The sequence below is a fragment of the Talpa europaea genome (genome assembly GCF_964194135.1).
Source record: "Talpa europaea genome assembly, chromosome: 10".
NCBI classification, from domain to species: Eukaryota; Metazoa; Chordata; class Mammalia; order Eulipotyphla; family Talpidae; genus Talpa; species Talpa europaea.
The window spans coordinates 45,414,941-45,432,650 of NC_140077.1; the positions used below are offsets into that span (position 1 = coordinate 45,414,941).

The following is a 17,710-nucleotide window of genomic DNA, read 5'->3' on the forward strand; positions in this document are numbered from 1 at the left end:
GACTCCAGAACTAAATTCCTACGTATTGAAAGTACCTACAAGGAATGTTATGAACATGTGTAAAACATATTCAGACAGCTCTTCTTAAGCAGCTTTGACAGTATTGTTTTTCACATATTTAACTGATGGAAATTAAAAATTATGTAATTTGTATTTTCTTCTCCATTACTCAAAAACAATTTTCAACAGGTCATGCTTTAAAGTAACTTTAGTCTAATGCCTAATTGATGTACTAATCATGTAATTCTTAATGCCACTGAAAGGCCAGACAGCAGAGCTAATACACATTTGCCTTATTTTATAAAGGCCTTCTTAAAAACAGGGCTTCAGATTGTTTTATTCTGCAGATTGTCAAGTTGATATTTGACAGTGCCTGTTAATTTTAATGCACTTTAAAGCCTCACAGTTCTCAAAGATTGGAAATGAATAAAAACTTTTTTGAAGTATTATTTCAACAGGTTACTCATCAGCTTGGTAAGATTTCTACTTAAACCATTTCTTCTCTCCTTCCTTTGCACATTTTGCATTAGTAAAGGACAATTTTTTTTTAAAGATTTATACATACAAGAACTGGGGTACAGGCTAGAGGTGTGGTGGGTGAGAGGACCCACCAGAGACAGAGTAGGGAACAGAACAGGCAGACTGACTGAAATACACTGCTGAGGGGAGCAGTGGGTGAGTCAGGAGAGGTCTGCTGCATCTTGTGGGTATCTCCCCTGGCTGGGGATTGAACTCATGCTGCAGTGGCTGCAGCAAGCTTCACAGGTTGCATCTTAACTCCTTGCGCCACCAGGGAGGCCCGACATTGTTTTATCCTGTAAAATTCCCTTTAGGATTTCTCTGTCTAGTATCATCAATGTTCTTGCTGACAACTTTCAGATACAGTGGGTCTAAGATACTATTTTTGCCTCTTTTTACCTTAAACTTGGTTATCTTTCTGTAGTAAGCTACCTAATTTTTTTCAGGGAGAGCTCATCACTTTTGAAAATTGAAAACAGATCCTTCCCCAGGGGAAAAAAAAAATATTGCAATAGTAGGGGGATTACAGGCTTCAACTAGGGTCTAAGCATTGAGAGAAATCTAAAATGCTATAAATCTTTGATATGACAGAAAAGTAAAAGAAAACTTTGTATTACATTTCCATTCCAGTAATTTTAGGAAGGTTATCCTGTACTTTGTCTACAGTACAACTCACTAGACTATGCCAGGGTCTAGAGCAGACGAGACTCTGACCTGCCATGACATACTTGAACTGTTTCAAGCATGAAAGTAGATAAACACTAATTGTTATACTGCTGATAGAACGACAAGATTTAATCTGTAAAAAAAGTTACTCTTGTATAATTTGTCTTAAACAGTGATCAACACTAAAGGACCCTTTTTTTTTTCTTCCTATTGTCCAGTTTCAGCCATGCACTTTATAATTTCACATTAAATCCTAGGGGTATCATAGTGACTTATCACAGCCATTCCCTTATTCCTGAAGTTGAGGTCACTTACTCTCCAGGATATTTTCCTAAGTGTATACTGTAAGGTTTAAAAATTAGTTTTCTAAATTGCCAAAGTATGAAACTAACATTTTACTTGAAGACTTTTCTCCATAACTTGGTTTTTGCAGTGTTCAGTTAGAACTGAGATTTTTAGGTGGTCTTTCTGGAATGCTCCAATAGAAATGTTCTCAAGTGATATGTATTATATTCTTGAACTGCTTTGTATTGATGGATTAACATTTTCTATGATTGTGAAAAATGAGAAAAATTTCAATACTAATAGGTAATATTTTTATTACTGTTTAGAACAAATTCTAAAATGTGCTTTTGCTTAAATTTTTGGCTTTATTCCACAAGCCATGATTCTTGGTCTCCATTCAGAGCTCACGTATTGCCACTGACTTGGATTTGTTTTAGAGACAAGCTCTTATGACAGAAGCAATACAACTTAATTTTGGCTCTTATTTAAAAACATACTAATTTTGGATGTTTCAAAACTTTCAAATTGTACTTGTTATTGTTAACCTGTTTACGTAAGGTTTGCCCTCACAAAAGTATCTTCACATACCATTCCCTTGTACTACAACCATGTTGTCATGGTGCCAAGAAATTGATTTTAATTCTTCTCTCCTGCAATGTTTTAAGATGTGAATTTTATAAACCAAATAAAAGTTTGGAAAAATTAGCCTTGCTTTAGAAGGGTAATGTCATTTATAACATTTTATACTTTCACTGCTTACTTTAATAGAGTAATCCTGGGAAAATTAAAAAGCTCTTGATTCTTTAAAAAGGTGAGTCATGTTTTAAATAGGTAATGAAAGGGCATGGATATGGGCAATCATCAAGATGAGTGTTTGATAGCCTCCCATAGAATATCACAACTACCTAACTGCAGAAACCACTCCTTAGGAGTCACTATCTAATCTCCAACAAGACATATAATCGTCTACCAACTCGATTTATAATCAGAAACTGACACAAAGCATTGTAGGACAGACGCCATGCCATTATCTCCCACATTGATATTTATTACATTGACATTTCTAGGGAAAAACAAAACAAGTTCAAAACTGTATTCACATTCACAGGTTTCATTTTGATCCATTAGCCAATGTGGGGAAAAAAGCCTATTGATCAAAGGGATTAAAAATAAAAAGCACCTTTTCCCTTGCTACAGTTTTTTTTTTTTTTTTTTAACACAGTGGACGTAAAACCTCTAACAGATACCAGATGTAGGACTCTCATTTTAATTAAAACTATGACATGGACTTGTCTTACAGTCTTTTAAAGTGATCATTTATACAGTTATTTAAAAATCATAGCTTTAATTATTGGGCAGGAAACTGAAAATACTTATGTGAGAATTATACTTCACAGTAAATACTTCTGTACTTAATTCTCTTTTATCACTGAGAACCTCACCCTAGTCTAAGACATTTTCAGATTACAACTATTACTTTTGGTGCTTTAGTCACGTGCTGAGGGGCTTTTATTCTAAAATATAGGTCTAGAATTTAAACATCCAATACTCCCCAAATCCTTAGGTAACAAATTATCAATATTCAGAAATGCAGTTACCTTTTAGATGATCGAGATTTTTCAGAGCTATGCCTGATTTTAATTTAGAACTACCTGGAATCAGTTGAATTTATGCTTCCGAAGCAACCTAACTCATTTTTAGGGTTATATTTACAGTACTGTCCAGAAGAAATTATTTTCCAAGCTTTATTCCAGATGTCTGAATATAATAAGACTTGCAATTTATGCAGTAGTGAGCTACTGCCCTCTGAAACTACACTATACTACTTGCAATGCTTAATAGTAAAATACATCAACCCAAATCTTATGAAAGCAGCACAATCCTTAGGAGTAACTAGTATATAAAAAGTATCAACATCAGTGGTTTGAATATAAAAATTTATTTTAAGTCAAAGTATGCAACAAATAAAACCTACAGAAAACAGATTTCCCATCACAATCTGTTGCTTTACCAAATAATATTTTGAAAACACATTCCTTCAGTCATTATAAAGTTCTTAAAATACAAAAGAAATTATATCTGTAAGAAAGTCTAGTAGACCAGATGCTGTTGTCAGGACTTATGTTGACGGTTTTGCTTTAATACATCCCACGCCATCCACCTCCACTCATGCCACCTTGGCCATAGTAACCTCCACTGCCACCACCACCACGACCTTAAGAAAGACAGCAAGAATGAGATTATCAATGTATGTATGATCTCAAGAATAACATGAACTTTTCATTGTCTGTACCACATGTGGAGACTAATACAAACAGGATCAGAGTAATCACTTACCATAACCACCTAAGCCATCAGGAGTGCCATATCCACCACTGTAATTGTTCCCCATTCCCATTCTTCCAACTGACCCATAAGCGCCTTGATTATCTTTAAAAAATAAAAATAAAGTAAAAATTTGAGGTTGTTTCCTAAATGTCTAACTTTTCTTACTTAAAAAAAATTCACATACCCATTCCATCTCTGCCGTAGCCTCCCATTCCAGAACCTCCCATTCCAGAGCCGCCTCCAGGAGTGGAATTCAAAAAGAGTTCAATGTATCGATGTTCTTAAAGAAAAAACAAGAGTAATACAGGAGAACAGAATGACGGATCATATTCATCAGTAAAAGTGTAAAAAGGTTGATCAACTATTTTTAAACTGAAGGTATACTTAGAAATTCTTAGTGATAAAATGCCACACAAGACTAAAATCTAGGTTTCATTTAAAACATACAGCCTTGAACAAGTATTTGGAGGTCTGAGTTTTCTCAACAAAGGGCTGATTCATTATTTCAGAACCAGCTATTTTATGTCTTAAAAATATTATCCTAGGCTAATCACAGAATGGAATTAGAATCATGAGGATGATATCTGAGAAATTTTTTTTTAAAGTACCAAATGACTGATGTGTAGTCAATTTAAGAATCACTGGATGAGGTAAAATTTAATTGCTTCAAAACTGGTAAGGTGACATGCAGGAATAACCTGCACAAGTTGATCACTGTATAAGTTAACAAGTGCTGTTAATTTCCAAGTGGCATGGGAATCACACACATGCAAGTAACATACCTATCTCCCTCCTTTAATAACTGACTTAGCAAGTCATTGAAGTCTGAGATAAGAAGCCATATGGTTTCAGATTCCAGTGACTGGCCAGAGTTACCTTCATATCTGAGAATCTCTTGCATATTTTATAATCAAGTTCACAGCTAACAAAGATAGCATGCACGCCAAGAATACCACTTACGCATGTTATTCTTATCTTTAGACATGGCAGCTACCGCATCTTCATGTGTCACAAACTCTACATCAGCTTCTCCTGTTGCTCTGCCATCAGCTCCAATATCAATATGAACTCGTATTGGATTTAGTGGTGAGAAGAACTAAATGAAAGAAAACACCAGTCATTTACTTTTTTTACTTAGACTATAAACCATCTTGGGGGTGGGGGGGAGGGAGATTGGATCCTTTTTAAAATAAGCTAGGGGTGATAAAAACATGTAACACAGAGAACAGTTTGAGCTAAACAGATGTTAGTAAATATAACTACCCTGAAAGACATAAGGAACTTGGTGCAAAGTCTAAAAAAACCCCCCAAAACTAGACGTAAGTTGCATAGTTTTGTAGGCCATAGGTATCTAACTCTAGCTCTTCAATAGGCAAATGGGTGTGACTAGATTTGGTCCATGGGCTGAAATTTGCTGACTGATTACTTAATCAATTAGAAACCAATCGGATTCTATTTGATAATAGCATCTACTCCCATTATTTCAGCTCCTTGGTTTCTAATTACCATACATCCACTAAATTTTACTTTTTACATATTTACACTTTCAAAACTTGACACAAGGGAAATAGTCTTCCAGTTATTACCACTGTATGCTGATCAGTCTTAAACTAAATTTTTATGTTGACCCAAGGACTGTAGCTTTTATTTGACTTAAATCTCAATCTAGGTCAGTTCATAATAGACACAAAAATAGCCATTAACTGCAGATAATTATTTTCATAAAGGATTTGGCAGTAACACTAAAAAAAAAAAAAAAAAAGAAGAATACTTCAAAATTTAGACACCAAGAAATTACTCACATTAGCAATGTCATTTTCAGTTGCACGAAAAGGTAATCCTCTCATATGTACAAAATGACCACCATGAAAACCTGAACTTGCGTCACCAGCTCCACCATAGCCATGCCCTCCCATACCTAGAGATTAAAATTTCCAAAGGTTATAAATTGACACATGTAGAAAAATCTCACAAAATATTTCTTCCCCATAAAATCTTAACATACTTTTCTAAACACTGAGTGGTGAATTTACCAGTCAGTATACATCCATATTAAGTCCTACTTAGCTGTATAATGAAATAATGCCTGAGCTGATTTTTTTAAGTCACCTAAATTAGCAGTAATTAGATGTAAAGCAAATATTAAAATTCACCTTACAATGAATGTCTTTAATATTTATTTTACCTCTTCCATCTCTCATTCTGTCATCAAAGCCATCATTTCCATAGCCATAATTATTATAGCCACCATAGTCATCAAAACCTCCATAACCTGTATAATGTAAGGAGAAATACATAAATATACTTTCAAGAGATCAATTTTGTAATTTCATTCACAAAAGCATACTTTATGGTAAGTAGTTTGGTTAACTTAGATTACAAGTTTGCAACACAACTTTAAAAAAAAGAGCAGTCAACGTGATGCAAATAAAAAACCTCAAAAGTGTATCATCCTATGCCAAACAAAGTGCCCAAACATACCAGTATCTTCATTTCAAATTCTGTGTTAACTTAGATAGGTGCCAATATGTGCATCAACCAAGTCCCATTGCTCATCATGGGAATTTGTATTTTCATGAACAGGTTTTAAAACCTAGTAGGTACTGAAATTACTGCCATTTCTGTATTTCTTGACAAAGTGTCAGGAATATTAAGAAAATGACAACAGAACCTTTGTTCATTAGATACACATACCACCATCATATCCATCACCTCCTCGTCGCATTCTGTCATACATACTTCCACGCCCAGCTCCATAATAACCCCCTCTTCCTCCTATTGGTCTATCATATGGTCCCGGTCGCTGTCCCAGCAATCTTCTTGGAGGATCATAAAATCCTTTGATTTCACTCCTGCTACTTCTGAAGATCTCAATATACCTATTTAAAAATGGTTTAAGGTACAGGTTTCAGCATAAATGTATTAGAGTAATTAAAATATTGGGCAAAATGCAGTAAGATTTTCTACATCTAGATACATAACCCAATTTAAATTGCCTAAATACACATTGTTAACATAGTTTACACCTACAAACTTAAATAATTAATATTTAAGTTTTACAGACAAATTAGTCATTTGAAGACAATTCATAAAATATAAATATAATTTTAGCTTGTTTCCTTTAGTACATAAGTGTTTAGAGAAAAGTTGATTATACAAAAGCAAGTATCAACAATATCCTACACAGAAATGGAAACAATCTAATTTTAATTTAAGCAAACTATTAGCATTAATTCCCCACCCAAATCTGTAGTTTCCAAGTTAAATTTAGATAATTATCATTTTAAAACTACCCCAGAAAAATGTTGTTACCCCCCCATTTAAGCAAGTGACCCACAACCCCCAAAAATAAAAATTTAACACCATCCCAAACTCTCCATCCCCACCTGTGCCCTATTCTTTCCTTGTGTTTCCCCAGAGCATTTTCTGCTATCTCCTTTGAAGCAAACTGCACGAAGGCCTCCCCTGTGCTTCTCCCCTGGTAGTCCATCGTCAATGTTATCCCATTTGGCACGATTTCCAACCCTTTAACCCAAGGACAAATAACCCCATCAAGGGGAACAGTGTTAAAGGCTGAAACATTCCCATCTGAATCAAATATTTAAAACAAGTCTAAACAAAACAAAACAAAACAAAACAAAACAAAACAAAAAAAGCTTAGTTTCCCATCACCCCATAATACAAACGGAAGATTGTTTTAAAATATTATTGGATTACATAAATTTTTTTCTGTGACTAACGTCTTTTAAAATTACATACTCTAAAAGCCCACCTATTATCACATGGAAAAAAAAAAAAGGCTACAAATAAAAACTAACTATGCTCCATATAATTCATGGTTCATTTCATCACAATTACTCTCATTTAAGTTCGCTACACATTAGTTAGGTTTTACATATTCTACACATACTGTACTGAATATTAAATGGAGCACATTTCAAAACATTAACCAAGGTATCATTCTCAAAATAAATCCCCCAAATAAATGGGTTTTACAACTATAAAAACTGAGTAGAATACAAATATAACATTAAAATACTACTAAACTTTGACTAATACTAGAGGTACCTTGAAAGAACTGAACTATTTCCTCTTTGCTGCAACCAAATGGCAGTCCACGAAGTCGTACTGTCCCATCACTAGCGTCATTTGGACCATTATGTTTCATAACCCAATCCATCTCAATACCGTTTGATTTTAATGCTATAAAAAATAAAACAAGCACATAAAGCAGTCAATCAAAATATACTCTTGTCAGAGGTACTGAAGAAACACCTCTCAACGGTGCACAACAGGAATTTAACATAACTCAGTGATGCCAGTAACAACTTTCTAATTTGAAGGTAGGCAAAAACTGGGAAAAGGAACTGAAACCTGACCCCTCCCCACCAAAATTTCTAAGGACCAATAACAGAAGGCCAAAACTCTATGAAGGCCAACTCTTGCCTCCTTCCTCATCTCTTAAATATCCATTCATATTTCCCAGGTTTGATGATTCACTTGAATAGTTATGAAAATGCCTTAAAACTTAAATTACTTACAAGTTGTGAATAGTACCGTCATCCACCTACATTAAGAGCCTCAGTCAAAAGTACTTAAGTGCTTTCTTGGAAAACATGGTAAATACAGAAGCCTAAACTTATACTAGATGTTCAGTAATTTTAAACACATCAAACTGTTTTTGCAGGAGGGAAAAATTCCCTTCTCTCTTTAAATCTGGAATAAACACTTTAAGAACAAAGTTTTAAAGGGACTACGTTAAATTGAACATTAAAAGGTCACTCAAAAATGAACGCCTTCTAGTATTCTGAAGCCATCTGTCTGGAAATTACTTTTATACTGAAAACCAGCTTACTCCTTTATTTTTAAACACTTTTTAGAAAAGGTAATACATTTCAGAAAGCATTAAAAAGGATAGAGAAGCCCTCCTTCCCCTCCAAAATAACCCACCCAGTTCCATTCCCAAGAAAACCATTTTCTTTTAAAATTCCAGAACATTTTAAAGAGGCTAATGCAGAAGTCCTTCAGCTGCAGAAACTTACCAGACCATACAAATTTCACTATGCAGCTGTAGGAATCCTACTCACCTGAGTATTTCAAACCTTTCCCTCACCACTTCCTCCCCTGTAAACAAAACAATTTGTTCACTTGATTCCTTTATGTTTGAGGATTATATTTCATGTAAACAGTAGTCACTAATATTTAATATCATATCTATTTATCGGGGCTACCTAATTATGTGATAGGGATTATTTTCTGCAGAATAAAATTTTTTCTTCCATTTAGAATCCACACATTTAAAATAAACACTGCAGAAAATTTTCAAAATGTGTCAATTAGTCAAGTAGCTATATGTATCACCTTTGGTACCTGCTTTATTTTTAAAAATACATTCAAACAGCAAAAATGCAAATTTTTAACTGACTTTACAACTAATTCCTATGCACACAAATAACCAGCATGAGCTTTAAAATAAGAGAAAATAAACTGGGTTTGGATTCCTATCCTGCCACTTAATTCAAGCAAACGAAACCTCTCTTTTAGTTGTAAAATATAGCAGTGATGCCTATACCTTCCTGGACTGTTTTAAGAAGTCACTGTGCTTGGTTAGCAGCTTTCTAATTATTCAGTGGTGGCCACTGCTGACTAGAGTTTAAAGGGCCTTGTAAAACTAATGAAATATACCACAAAGTAACTGAACGTTTAAAACAACAGAGTCTTAAAGGAAAATAAGGACCGGTGTACATCTTTTCCAAAGTCAACAAAGGTCAATTTTTTTGTTTTCTTAAGAGTCATCAAAATCGGGGTTGGGGGTGTTTATTTAAAAAATATTTACTGTAATGTGCACATCAGCTAGACAATTAAAAAAAAATATCGTTTTAGAATAGTTGGAATCTAGTACTTCCAAATTGGCATGGGAAAAAAGGATGATTTAAAAATCAAATGTTACTTCCTGTGAAAAATTTAATGTTACAAAGCCAATCTAATCTGCTGAAAAAAAAAACTAGGTGTTGCTTTTTGATCTTTCAGTGTGTGTGTGTGTATATACACACACACACAGAGTTTTAGAAGATAAAAAGATGGAAATTTACTATAAATGGTAGCACTTTCCAATACTAGCATGCCAACTAATTTTGAATTAGCCTTTACCAATGAGACCTATATAAAAACAAAAAAATTTATTATTAAGTGTATTAAAACCACACTGAACTGTTGAAATTTTAAGTTGAGGGAAAGTTAACCAGATTCAAAGACACAACTATTTTATAGAATACTATCCACACCATGTTTGTGAAAAGTACACCCCCCACACACTATTACCTCTTCAAAACTCCAACATGTGAGTTTTAGAATTTTATTTACAATACCTGAGTAACACTAAAGGCATAAAAAGACATCAGCTCTAATACTTTATAAAGCTGGCTCACTACCTAGTAGAATCTACTAATGATTCAGGATAATCCACCTCAATTTTTGCAACAATGTCACTGCTAATCACAATTCTGCTTTACTAATTCCAACCATTATCACTAATTAAAAGCACTAGCAATCTTTAGTCAGTTTTATTAGAGTTTAAATATAAATTCTTAAATTTTATGCTAAGTGAAGTCTGTCACAAAAGACCATAGATTATTTTAAACGGGTTAAAGTTTATGTGAATTATATCTCAAAGCTGTTGTAAAAAGGACTCTAAGAAAGGCCAAGTAAAATATAGAATTCCTCTAACTAAAAGGCTTGTATTATTTTTGGGAGTGTAATACATAATGTAAGTAAGGGTTTGATGCATCAAATAACTTTCTAGATGGTGGTTCACCGATCTAAAAAAGAATGAGAAAACGTCATTTTTGGCAAAAAAGTGATAAACATGGCAACACCACACCATTTCCCCTTTCCGATATGCTTGCTATTTAAGTTAAAACAGTTAAAAACCATCTAAAGGAAGTGAGGTGTCTAAAATGATTATGAACGAGTTCTAGCACAAAGTCACCACCTACTGCAGTTCAGCCACTTGTTTACCAAAATAAAGATACCCAAAAAATAGTTACTAAAAACATGAAGGCAATGGATTTCCAGTTTATGTAAAATGAAAGGGCAGGAAAAAAGGTTTCTGGGGTAATCCAATCAGGAAAGCTGTTAGTTACACCACATACCGTATTTCACAGGAAAACTCTGGGCTGTATTTTCAAAGTACACTAAAATCAGAGCATCTTCAAAATTAGGATCTTTGTTTTTAAGGCTGGAAAGTAGGTAAGACTTATTTTAAAGATTCAAATCCATTATTGGACACTCTTATTCTCAGGCCCTTCCTGTCTCTCTTTACAGTCTTCAGTGCAAATTACCGACCCAGTTCTCTTGTTCTACGAACTTAAAATCAGCTCAGCAAGCGTCTTTCCGCTGAGTTGGCTTATTTCCTTCGTCAAATTACTATAATCCTGCACTAAAATAAAACACATGCTTAGCTACCAAAAGAAAAAACTAATTGTAATATGAACTATTTCACCTCCACAGCTTTAATACCACCTTCGAGATTTAATGTTGAAAAGTCAGCAACTCAATTCCTAATGTGTACACGCATACATTTTTCTGGCCATCACTGGTTTTAACAACTATTTAAATTCTAACCCGATGTGTGCCAGGCTTACACAAGCATCAATGCACCACCCCCCCACACCCGCCCAAAAGCTCACTACACCGTGGTTCCGAGGCCCGACGACCTGTTTGAAGTATGCCCACATCTTACATTCATTCCTGTGACAAGTCACCCATTTTTCTGCTTAAAAGTCAACTACCCACTACGACTTTAAGTTTAAAAGCGTGAAGAAGAAGGAAAAAAAAAAAAACCGTTGGAAAATGAGTACGTACTCTTTTCGAAGTTCCAACTCTGGAATATAAGGGCTGGCTAAGCGTCCTTTATTCCTCCCCGGAGACACTTCGTTTACCTAGCGGCCCTAGAGACCGGAGAGCTCGGAGAGCACGCCCCTTCCCTCCCCGTCCGGCGGCCGGGCCTGGCTTAAAAACCTTCGCCACCGGGCGGCGGGATTACAAAGGAGGCCGTCCGCCTCCTTTGTCCTGGATTTGGGAGGTGAGCGCCTTCGTCGCCATTGGCTTTCCTCCCCCAGCTCCAGTCTCTCTCATCTTGGCAATCTGCGTCAGAAGCCACTCGCGGTCCCGCCAGCCCCGGCGGCCCTGCCGAGACTGCGGAGGAAGGGAGGCCAGGCCCATCCGGCGCCATTTCAATCGGGAGCGCGCGCGACAACCCAGATCCTCCCCCCCAGAGCCCAGCCTTTCCCTGCTCGCACCGCTCCCCACCCTCACTCCTTCCAGGCCGCTTTGCCCACCCCCCGGCCTTCCCAGTCAGCGTTCGGAAGTTGAGGGGTAAAAGCAGGAGAGAGAGATGGGCGGGAAACCGGGGTGGCCAAGCCACCGTACTCAAAATGGCGGAGGCCGAGCCAGCAGGGAAAGAGAAAAGCTGGGTGACCCCCACTTCGGGGCTCGGCCTCGTCCACTGAATTCCACTCGAGCAACTTCTGCGACCCACACGACGCCCTCCTTGAAGTGGGAGATCGCTTGGGAGGCGCAGCCTGACCGCCTCAGGGCCGCGACCTCCACACTCCCCCCCCCCCCGCCCTTCCCCAGTCTCTCGTCCTTCTCCCGATTCCGTTCTCGAAACTACCGGCCCAACCTACCCCCTTTTTACTTCAGATACCCTGCCGGGCGACAGTAGTGCCAACTCCGGTGCTCGCGGGGTCCGGTCTGAGGAGGGAGCAGACGCCCGCCTCGTGTAGCGCTCTCCACAACGGTCCTCCCAACCGTCTCCGGCGGCGGCAACCGCTATGGGAGCTGCGCAGCACAGCGACTGGCTTGGGGGGATGGGAGAGAGCGAGCGAGAAGGAGGGGGTGGAGCGAGAGCAACGAAAACCGGCCTTGCCCGCTCTCGCGATGCTAGAGAGTCCCGCCGTGGCGCGAGCCGCAGTAAGGTGCGCGTGCGCACTGCTGCGCGCTCTCTTGGGTTAGGGGGGAGGTGGCAAGAGCGCCGGCGACTCGGCTCTTGTTGCTTTCTTTGGCGGCATCACATTCTCTCGGTGTTTCTCTCGTCTTTCTGCCACTTAGGGGAGGTTGTAAGGTGGCAGCGGTCGTCCCTCCAGAGTGATTTGAAGGGATTGTTTTGTGTTTCGGAAACGGCAAGTACCCTGTCCCACCTAGAACAAATTCCTGAAGGCCCCGCCCCAGCGCCGCGCCACCTGCGTGGACAGGGTGCCACGTGATGTGGCCGCCGAAAGCCGGGACGGCGCTGACTGTCCACCATGTTTGCATTATGCAGGAAAAATGTTTCTCTGCAGTGATGCTCACTGTCCACCAGGCTTGGTTTCTGCTCTTGGGCCGGAGCGCCTCCTCACCCGGGCCCTGGCCCCGCGGCGCTCCAGCTCTTGTCCCGGGTTTGTTTTTTTTTTGACCATGCTTTCCTTTTAAATTGCTCCTGGCTTTCGCATTTTTCTCTCGCCTTTCTTCCTCCCTCCTACTTCTTTATAACCTCAGTGACCAATCACCTACTCAAGGCAGCCGACGACGTAAGGTTGTTGCCACAATAGGGTTTTGCATCCTTGAAAATTGCATCAAGTGATGCATAACTCTTTTTGGCTGTACTGCCATATTACAGAGCTTCACACTGTCCCCTTAGGGCCTTTCAAAGTGTCAAAAAAAAAAAAATGCAAGTCGCGTTTCTGTGGGTGGAGGGCAGTCCTGGTGAAGAGATCAGTGCAAGTTAAAATGTAAGTGTATTGCAGAAATGCACGTGAGGGGGAGGAGGAAATGAATTTGAGCACAGTCCTTGTTCCTTTAGCTTGGAATTGTGGGCGAGACTAGGTTGTAGACTTTGAATATCCAGACTTTGGACATTGTGCTGTAGATACTGGGAAGCAAGTCGAGGGTGAGGTGAGGGAGTTCATGGGGCATTAGCAATGGAAAAGCATAAATAAACTTACACCTTATAGCTTTAATTTAACCGCAAGCCTACTTAAGATAAACATATGACACCAAGAATTAGGTAGGACACGGTGGCCCTACTACCTTTCTGGAGCCCACTCTAAAAACATCCCTCAAAGGAATGGAGGAGGGATCGTGTGGTCATCATCACAATGATACTGTAATTTTAGGTTTCTGGGTCTAGTCTCCCAGCCAGGAACGGATCCCAGGCTGCGGTGGCAGCGCTGAGACCCAGCCACTAGACCACCACGGTTGGTGTCTCACAAAACCACAGCAGGAACTTCACTGATGTTTAGGCAAATAAGGGAAAGGAGGCAGATTTGTTTAGCGAAATAGATACAAGGAAAGGTTTATTAAGGAAAAAAAAAACAAAAATAAAGCGGGACTCCCAGGTATGGCAACAGGCCAGGAAGGGGCAAGGAAGCTGCTGTGGAGCCTTCCTTCGGGGAATATATACCTTCTTTCCCTAATTATTCTAAAGCATCTTCATAGTTCTCTGTGGTCTCAGTTATTCTGTCTTAATGACTCTGTGTCCAGAGTTATATCTTGCATCTCAGCCCTTACAGTCCTTTTGTTGTATGGGATTAGCTCAGGACATCCTTTCTCTCTAACACTTTTCCTTTATCATCTTTGTGTGGAAATGTCCTATTGCCCCTAAGGGGGGAGGGGTTGGTGGGGAGAGGGGGTTCTTTAGTCCCCTTTGGAATTTGTTATCCTTATCTCTGGAGCCTTCCTTATTCCTCACAGGCTTTTCCTATTCTATTCTGACCCTAGTAGCTATCCCTTTGCCCTTTGACTCAACAAGAGGTAGAAAATCAAAATCAGGATAATGTGATAATAGAGATTCATTGGAAACTTTCTTGTGACTCTTTATTAAACCCTGAAAGTTCACAGTAACCTTTTAGAGATAAGGTGCTTGAGTCCTAGAGAAGTGAAAAAAGTTGCCTGAGGCCACATACCTCACAGAAGTTAGGATTTGAATCCAAATGGTTTTACTCCAGGGTCTGGGTCTTAAAGCACTAGGACCTTCCTGGGGTTGTAAATAATTTTTATGAAATCAAATCTCATTTTAAGCACATTGAAGTTACCTCTTCTGACACTGGAGTTACCATCTGAGGAGACCTGCAGTTACCATTTATTGGCACTTTATTGAAACTTGACAGTCCTGGTGTCACAGTCCAGGACTTGACGGTCCTGATGTTGTGAGTAACCCTCTCTCCACTCCTTTCTTTTTCCTTCTCTCTTTTTTAATAATTGCTTTAAAAAAATAAATAATTACGATTTTAAATAATAACACTCCAAGTCCCACTCTTCAAATGGAGTCCTTCCTTGGTTCTACTTCCCTGGGTTCCAGTTACATTGCTACTTTATCAGGTCTTTCAGCCTGATTTGGTAGATGGAATTCTGTAATCCTCTTCACCTCTTGCCCGAATTCAAACAATCTATTCACTGCTTGATTGAATTTAGTATTTTTTTCACATATTTACTCTATATGGTTATGAGCCACAACTTTAAAATCATTCCAATGACTTTTCACCACCAAGCTGTCATGTTTTCTTTGCTTTTGGCAATAATTTATCTGTATTGGATACTCTGCTGTTTGCCAGTATGGACACTTAGGGAGAACTTGAAATTAGTACATGCAATCTTTTTGCCTTTTTGTTATTTTATATTATTATTACAAGGAGTAGGAATTTTTGAGTTAAAAATGTACTACATTGGAGTAAACCTAATTTTTATTTGGTGTTCTATTTTACTACTTTTATTTTTAAAAAAGCCTATCAACTATTCCCATTTACAGATTGAATCCTGTAAATAAAGCTTGGTGAGATTAGCTCAACACTGCTATAGTGATCCCTACTGAATTGTTTCCAGATTGATCTCTGTGGAATTGTTTCCATAGAGATAGTAAGAACTAAGGGCTCCCGGCAGCTTTTGGGATTTTTTTCTTTGTCTTTCTTTGGGTCATTTCAGTGCTTTTCTATTAGCATAGAGATCAGAGGGACCTTGGAGAGGATCTTGTTAGAGGCTATAATAAGAGAAAAGATGAAAAAGGAGAAGGACATAGAAGTACCCACACTACCCAAAGGAAAACAAGATGACGAACATGTGACCATGTATTGCACCATCAGGATGAAGAGCAGAGGAAAATTCCATGCAGAGCCCAAAAGAAAGAAATCGAAAGAGATTGTACTCTTTTTTTTGGGGGGGGGGGCGGGGAGAAGGCAATTTAACTAAAAATTGGCTAAGATAGTTATTCCCATACCCACGATGGCATTCTAAAATAACATAAAGGAAGGAGGGGAAATAATGTAAAAGCTGAATTATAATCTTTTTGTCTGTATGCAAAGCAAATAAGCTAAACACATACAAAAGCCACAAATATGTTTTTAGGAATGTATCTAATTAAGGTGGCTAATATCTTTTGAACACTAGAGGTCTGCTGTGCCATGTGGGTTAGCTCCCTAGCTGGGGATGGAACTCATGCTGCAGTGGCTGGCAATGGCTTGATGACACTGAGAGTTAACCCCTGCACCACTAGGGAGGCCCTGATACTTTCAGTTTCTTCAAGTCATTTAATTGTTTATTCCAGGTCTATGTAACTAAAAAGTCTCATCCAGTTGTAGTAACTATACACTAAGTAAGAAAATGGAGGGAAGCCTTAAACAATTTCTCTAACTTTTGAACATCATTAAAAGTATTAAACTTTATGTTCCAGTAGATTACTGTGGAGAACAAGGAAAATGGCTTCAAAAGATAGCTACTTTAAGGAATTTTGTTGCATTGGGCAACACCACACTGACAAATGGGAGTCATGGAGCAGGCTACATAATGCAGGATGCTGCTGAAGAGCAAGATCCTGGCCCTTTTATTGACACACGTAATTGGTTTTTAGGAGATTAGGGAGATTAAGGAAAAGGAAAGGGTGTAGAAGATTAGGGATTGTGAGTCTGCCCTCCAGGCACTTCTAATCTACTTGATGCTACACCCTAATCCCCAGCCATGGTTCTAATCTCATCAACAAGGCCCTCCACTGATCAGCTTCTGGGGTCCCTTGTCATACATCAGTCCTCGCCCCCCTGGGCATTCTGGACATACCTTGTGATGTCTAACCTTCCCAGTGTGATCCAGCTTTGTGCTCTTGTTTGATCTGAAGGGTTTAAGGGTTAGGGCTCCTGTTCCTAATTGGCTGGACCACTTTGACCTTGTTTAGGTGACAAAATGGTGGCCGTATAGGCTGCCTAGGAGTAGCAGACCCACAAATTTAAGTCTAATTATCACATTGCTTTGACTGTGTCATAAGCACATTCATAACTTAGAAAGCATGGCACAGATGATATGCAAGTAACAGACTATTTCCTCTTGCACATGATTTTAAATTTTTGAGTGGTAGGTAAAATACAGTTTTCAATTATATATGTATCTATGCCTCTTATTGTACAAGCAATGATGGTCACCGGGGTGGGGGGTGGACTTACCTTAAGCAACTATTTTTTAACCACAGTCTAGTAAAGTTACTATTTTATGGCCCAAGAATAGAAAATCAGGAGACAAAGAAATACCCCAGAATTTACAAAGAAAATGGCAAAACTTAGAATTGTCTTCATCATCAGGGAGTCATGAAGGCCTAGGTTCCAGTTTGATAATTCCCTACCAGCTGTTTGATTCTAATGCAGTCAAGTTAACTTTTCTGTTTCTTAATCTCTAAATGAGTTGTTAAGTTGTTATACAGGGTAGAGACTGTGGGCTGGTAGTTTCCTAATCTGCACATGTGAAGTAATCTGCATGATAAACCCCTCTTGACTGCACCGAGGGAAGATGGTTTTACCTGAGAAGATATTTTCCTTTGCTATAACCTTGACCCATCTTCTGTCTATAAATATACTTCATTTTGTGTAAGCCCTTTAGGCATCTAGATGGGATGCTG

The 17,710-nt window shown here is 38.4% G+C and overlaps 1 protein-coding gene across 4 annotated transcripts; it reads right to left on the reverse strand.

Moving 5' to 3' along the window:
• Nucleotides 1-3,547: 3,547 nt before the first annotated feature.
• Nucleotides 3,548-8,037, reverse strand: HNRNPH3 (heterogeneous nuclear ribonucleoprotein H3). 4 transcript variants are annotated; one of them, XM_084245384.1, is made up of 9 exons: nucleotides 7,867-8,037; nucleotides 7,185-7,323; nucleotides 6,493-6,677; nucleotides 5,984-6,070; nucleotides 5,601-5,716; nucleotides 4,759-4,894; nucleotides 3,983-4,078; nucleotides 3,808-3,900; nucleotides 3,548-3,685 (listed from the first exon to the last, which is right to left on the reverse strand). In XM_084245384.1, exons 1-9 carry the CDS (start codon nucleotides 7,976-7,978, stop codon nucleotides 3,609-3,611), a joined length of 1,041 nt encoding a protein of 346 aa, XP_084101510.1. In that variant the 5' UTR covers nucleotides 7,979-8,037; the 3' UTR covers nucleotides 3,548-3,608. The 4 variants fall into 4 exon arrangements, with proteins under 4 accessions (XP_084101510.1, XP_084101508.1, XP_084101507.1 ...); XM_084245382.1 differs by having other exon boundaries at nucleotides 6,538-6,677; nucleotides 7,867-8,012; XM_084245381.1 differs by having other exon boundaries at nucleotides 6,511-6,677; nucleotides 7,867-8,012.
• Between the last annotated feature and the right edge of the window lie 9,673 nt (nucleotides 8,038-17,710).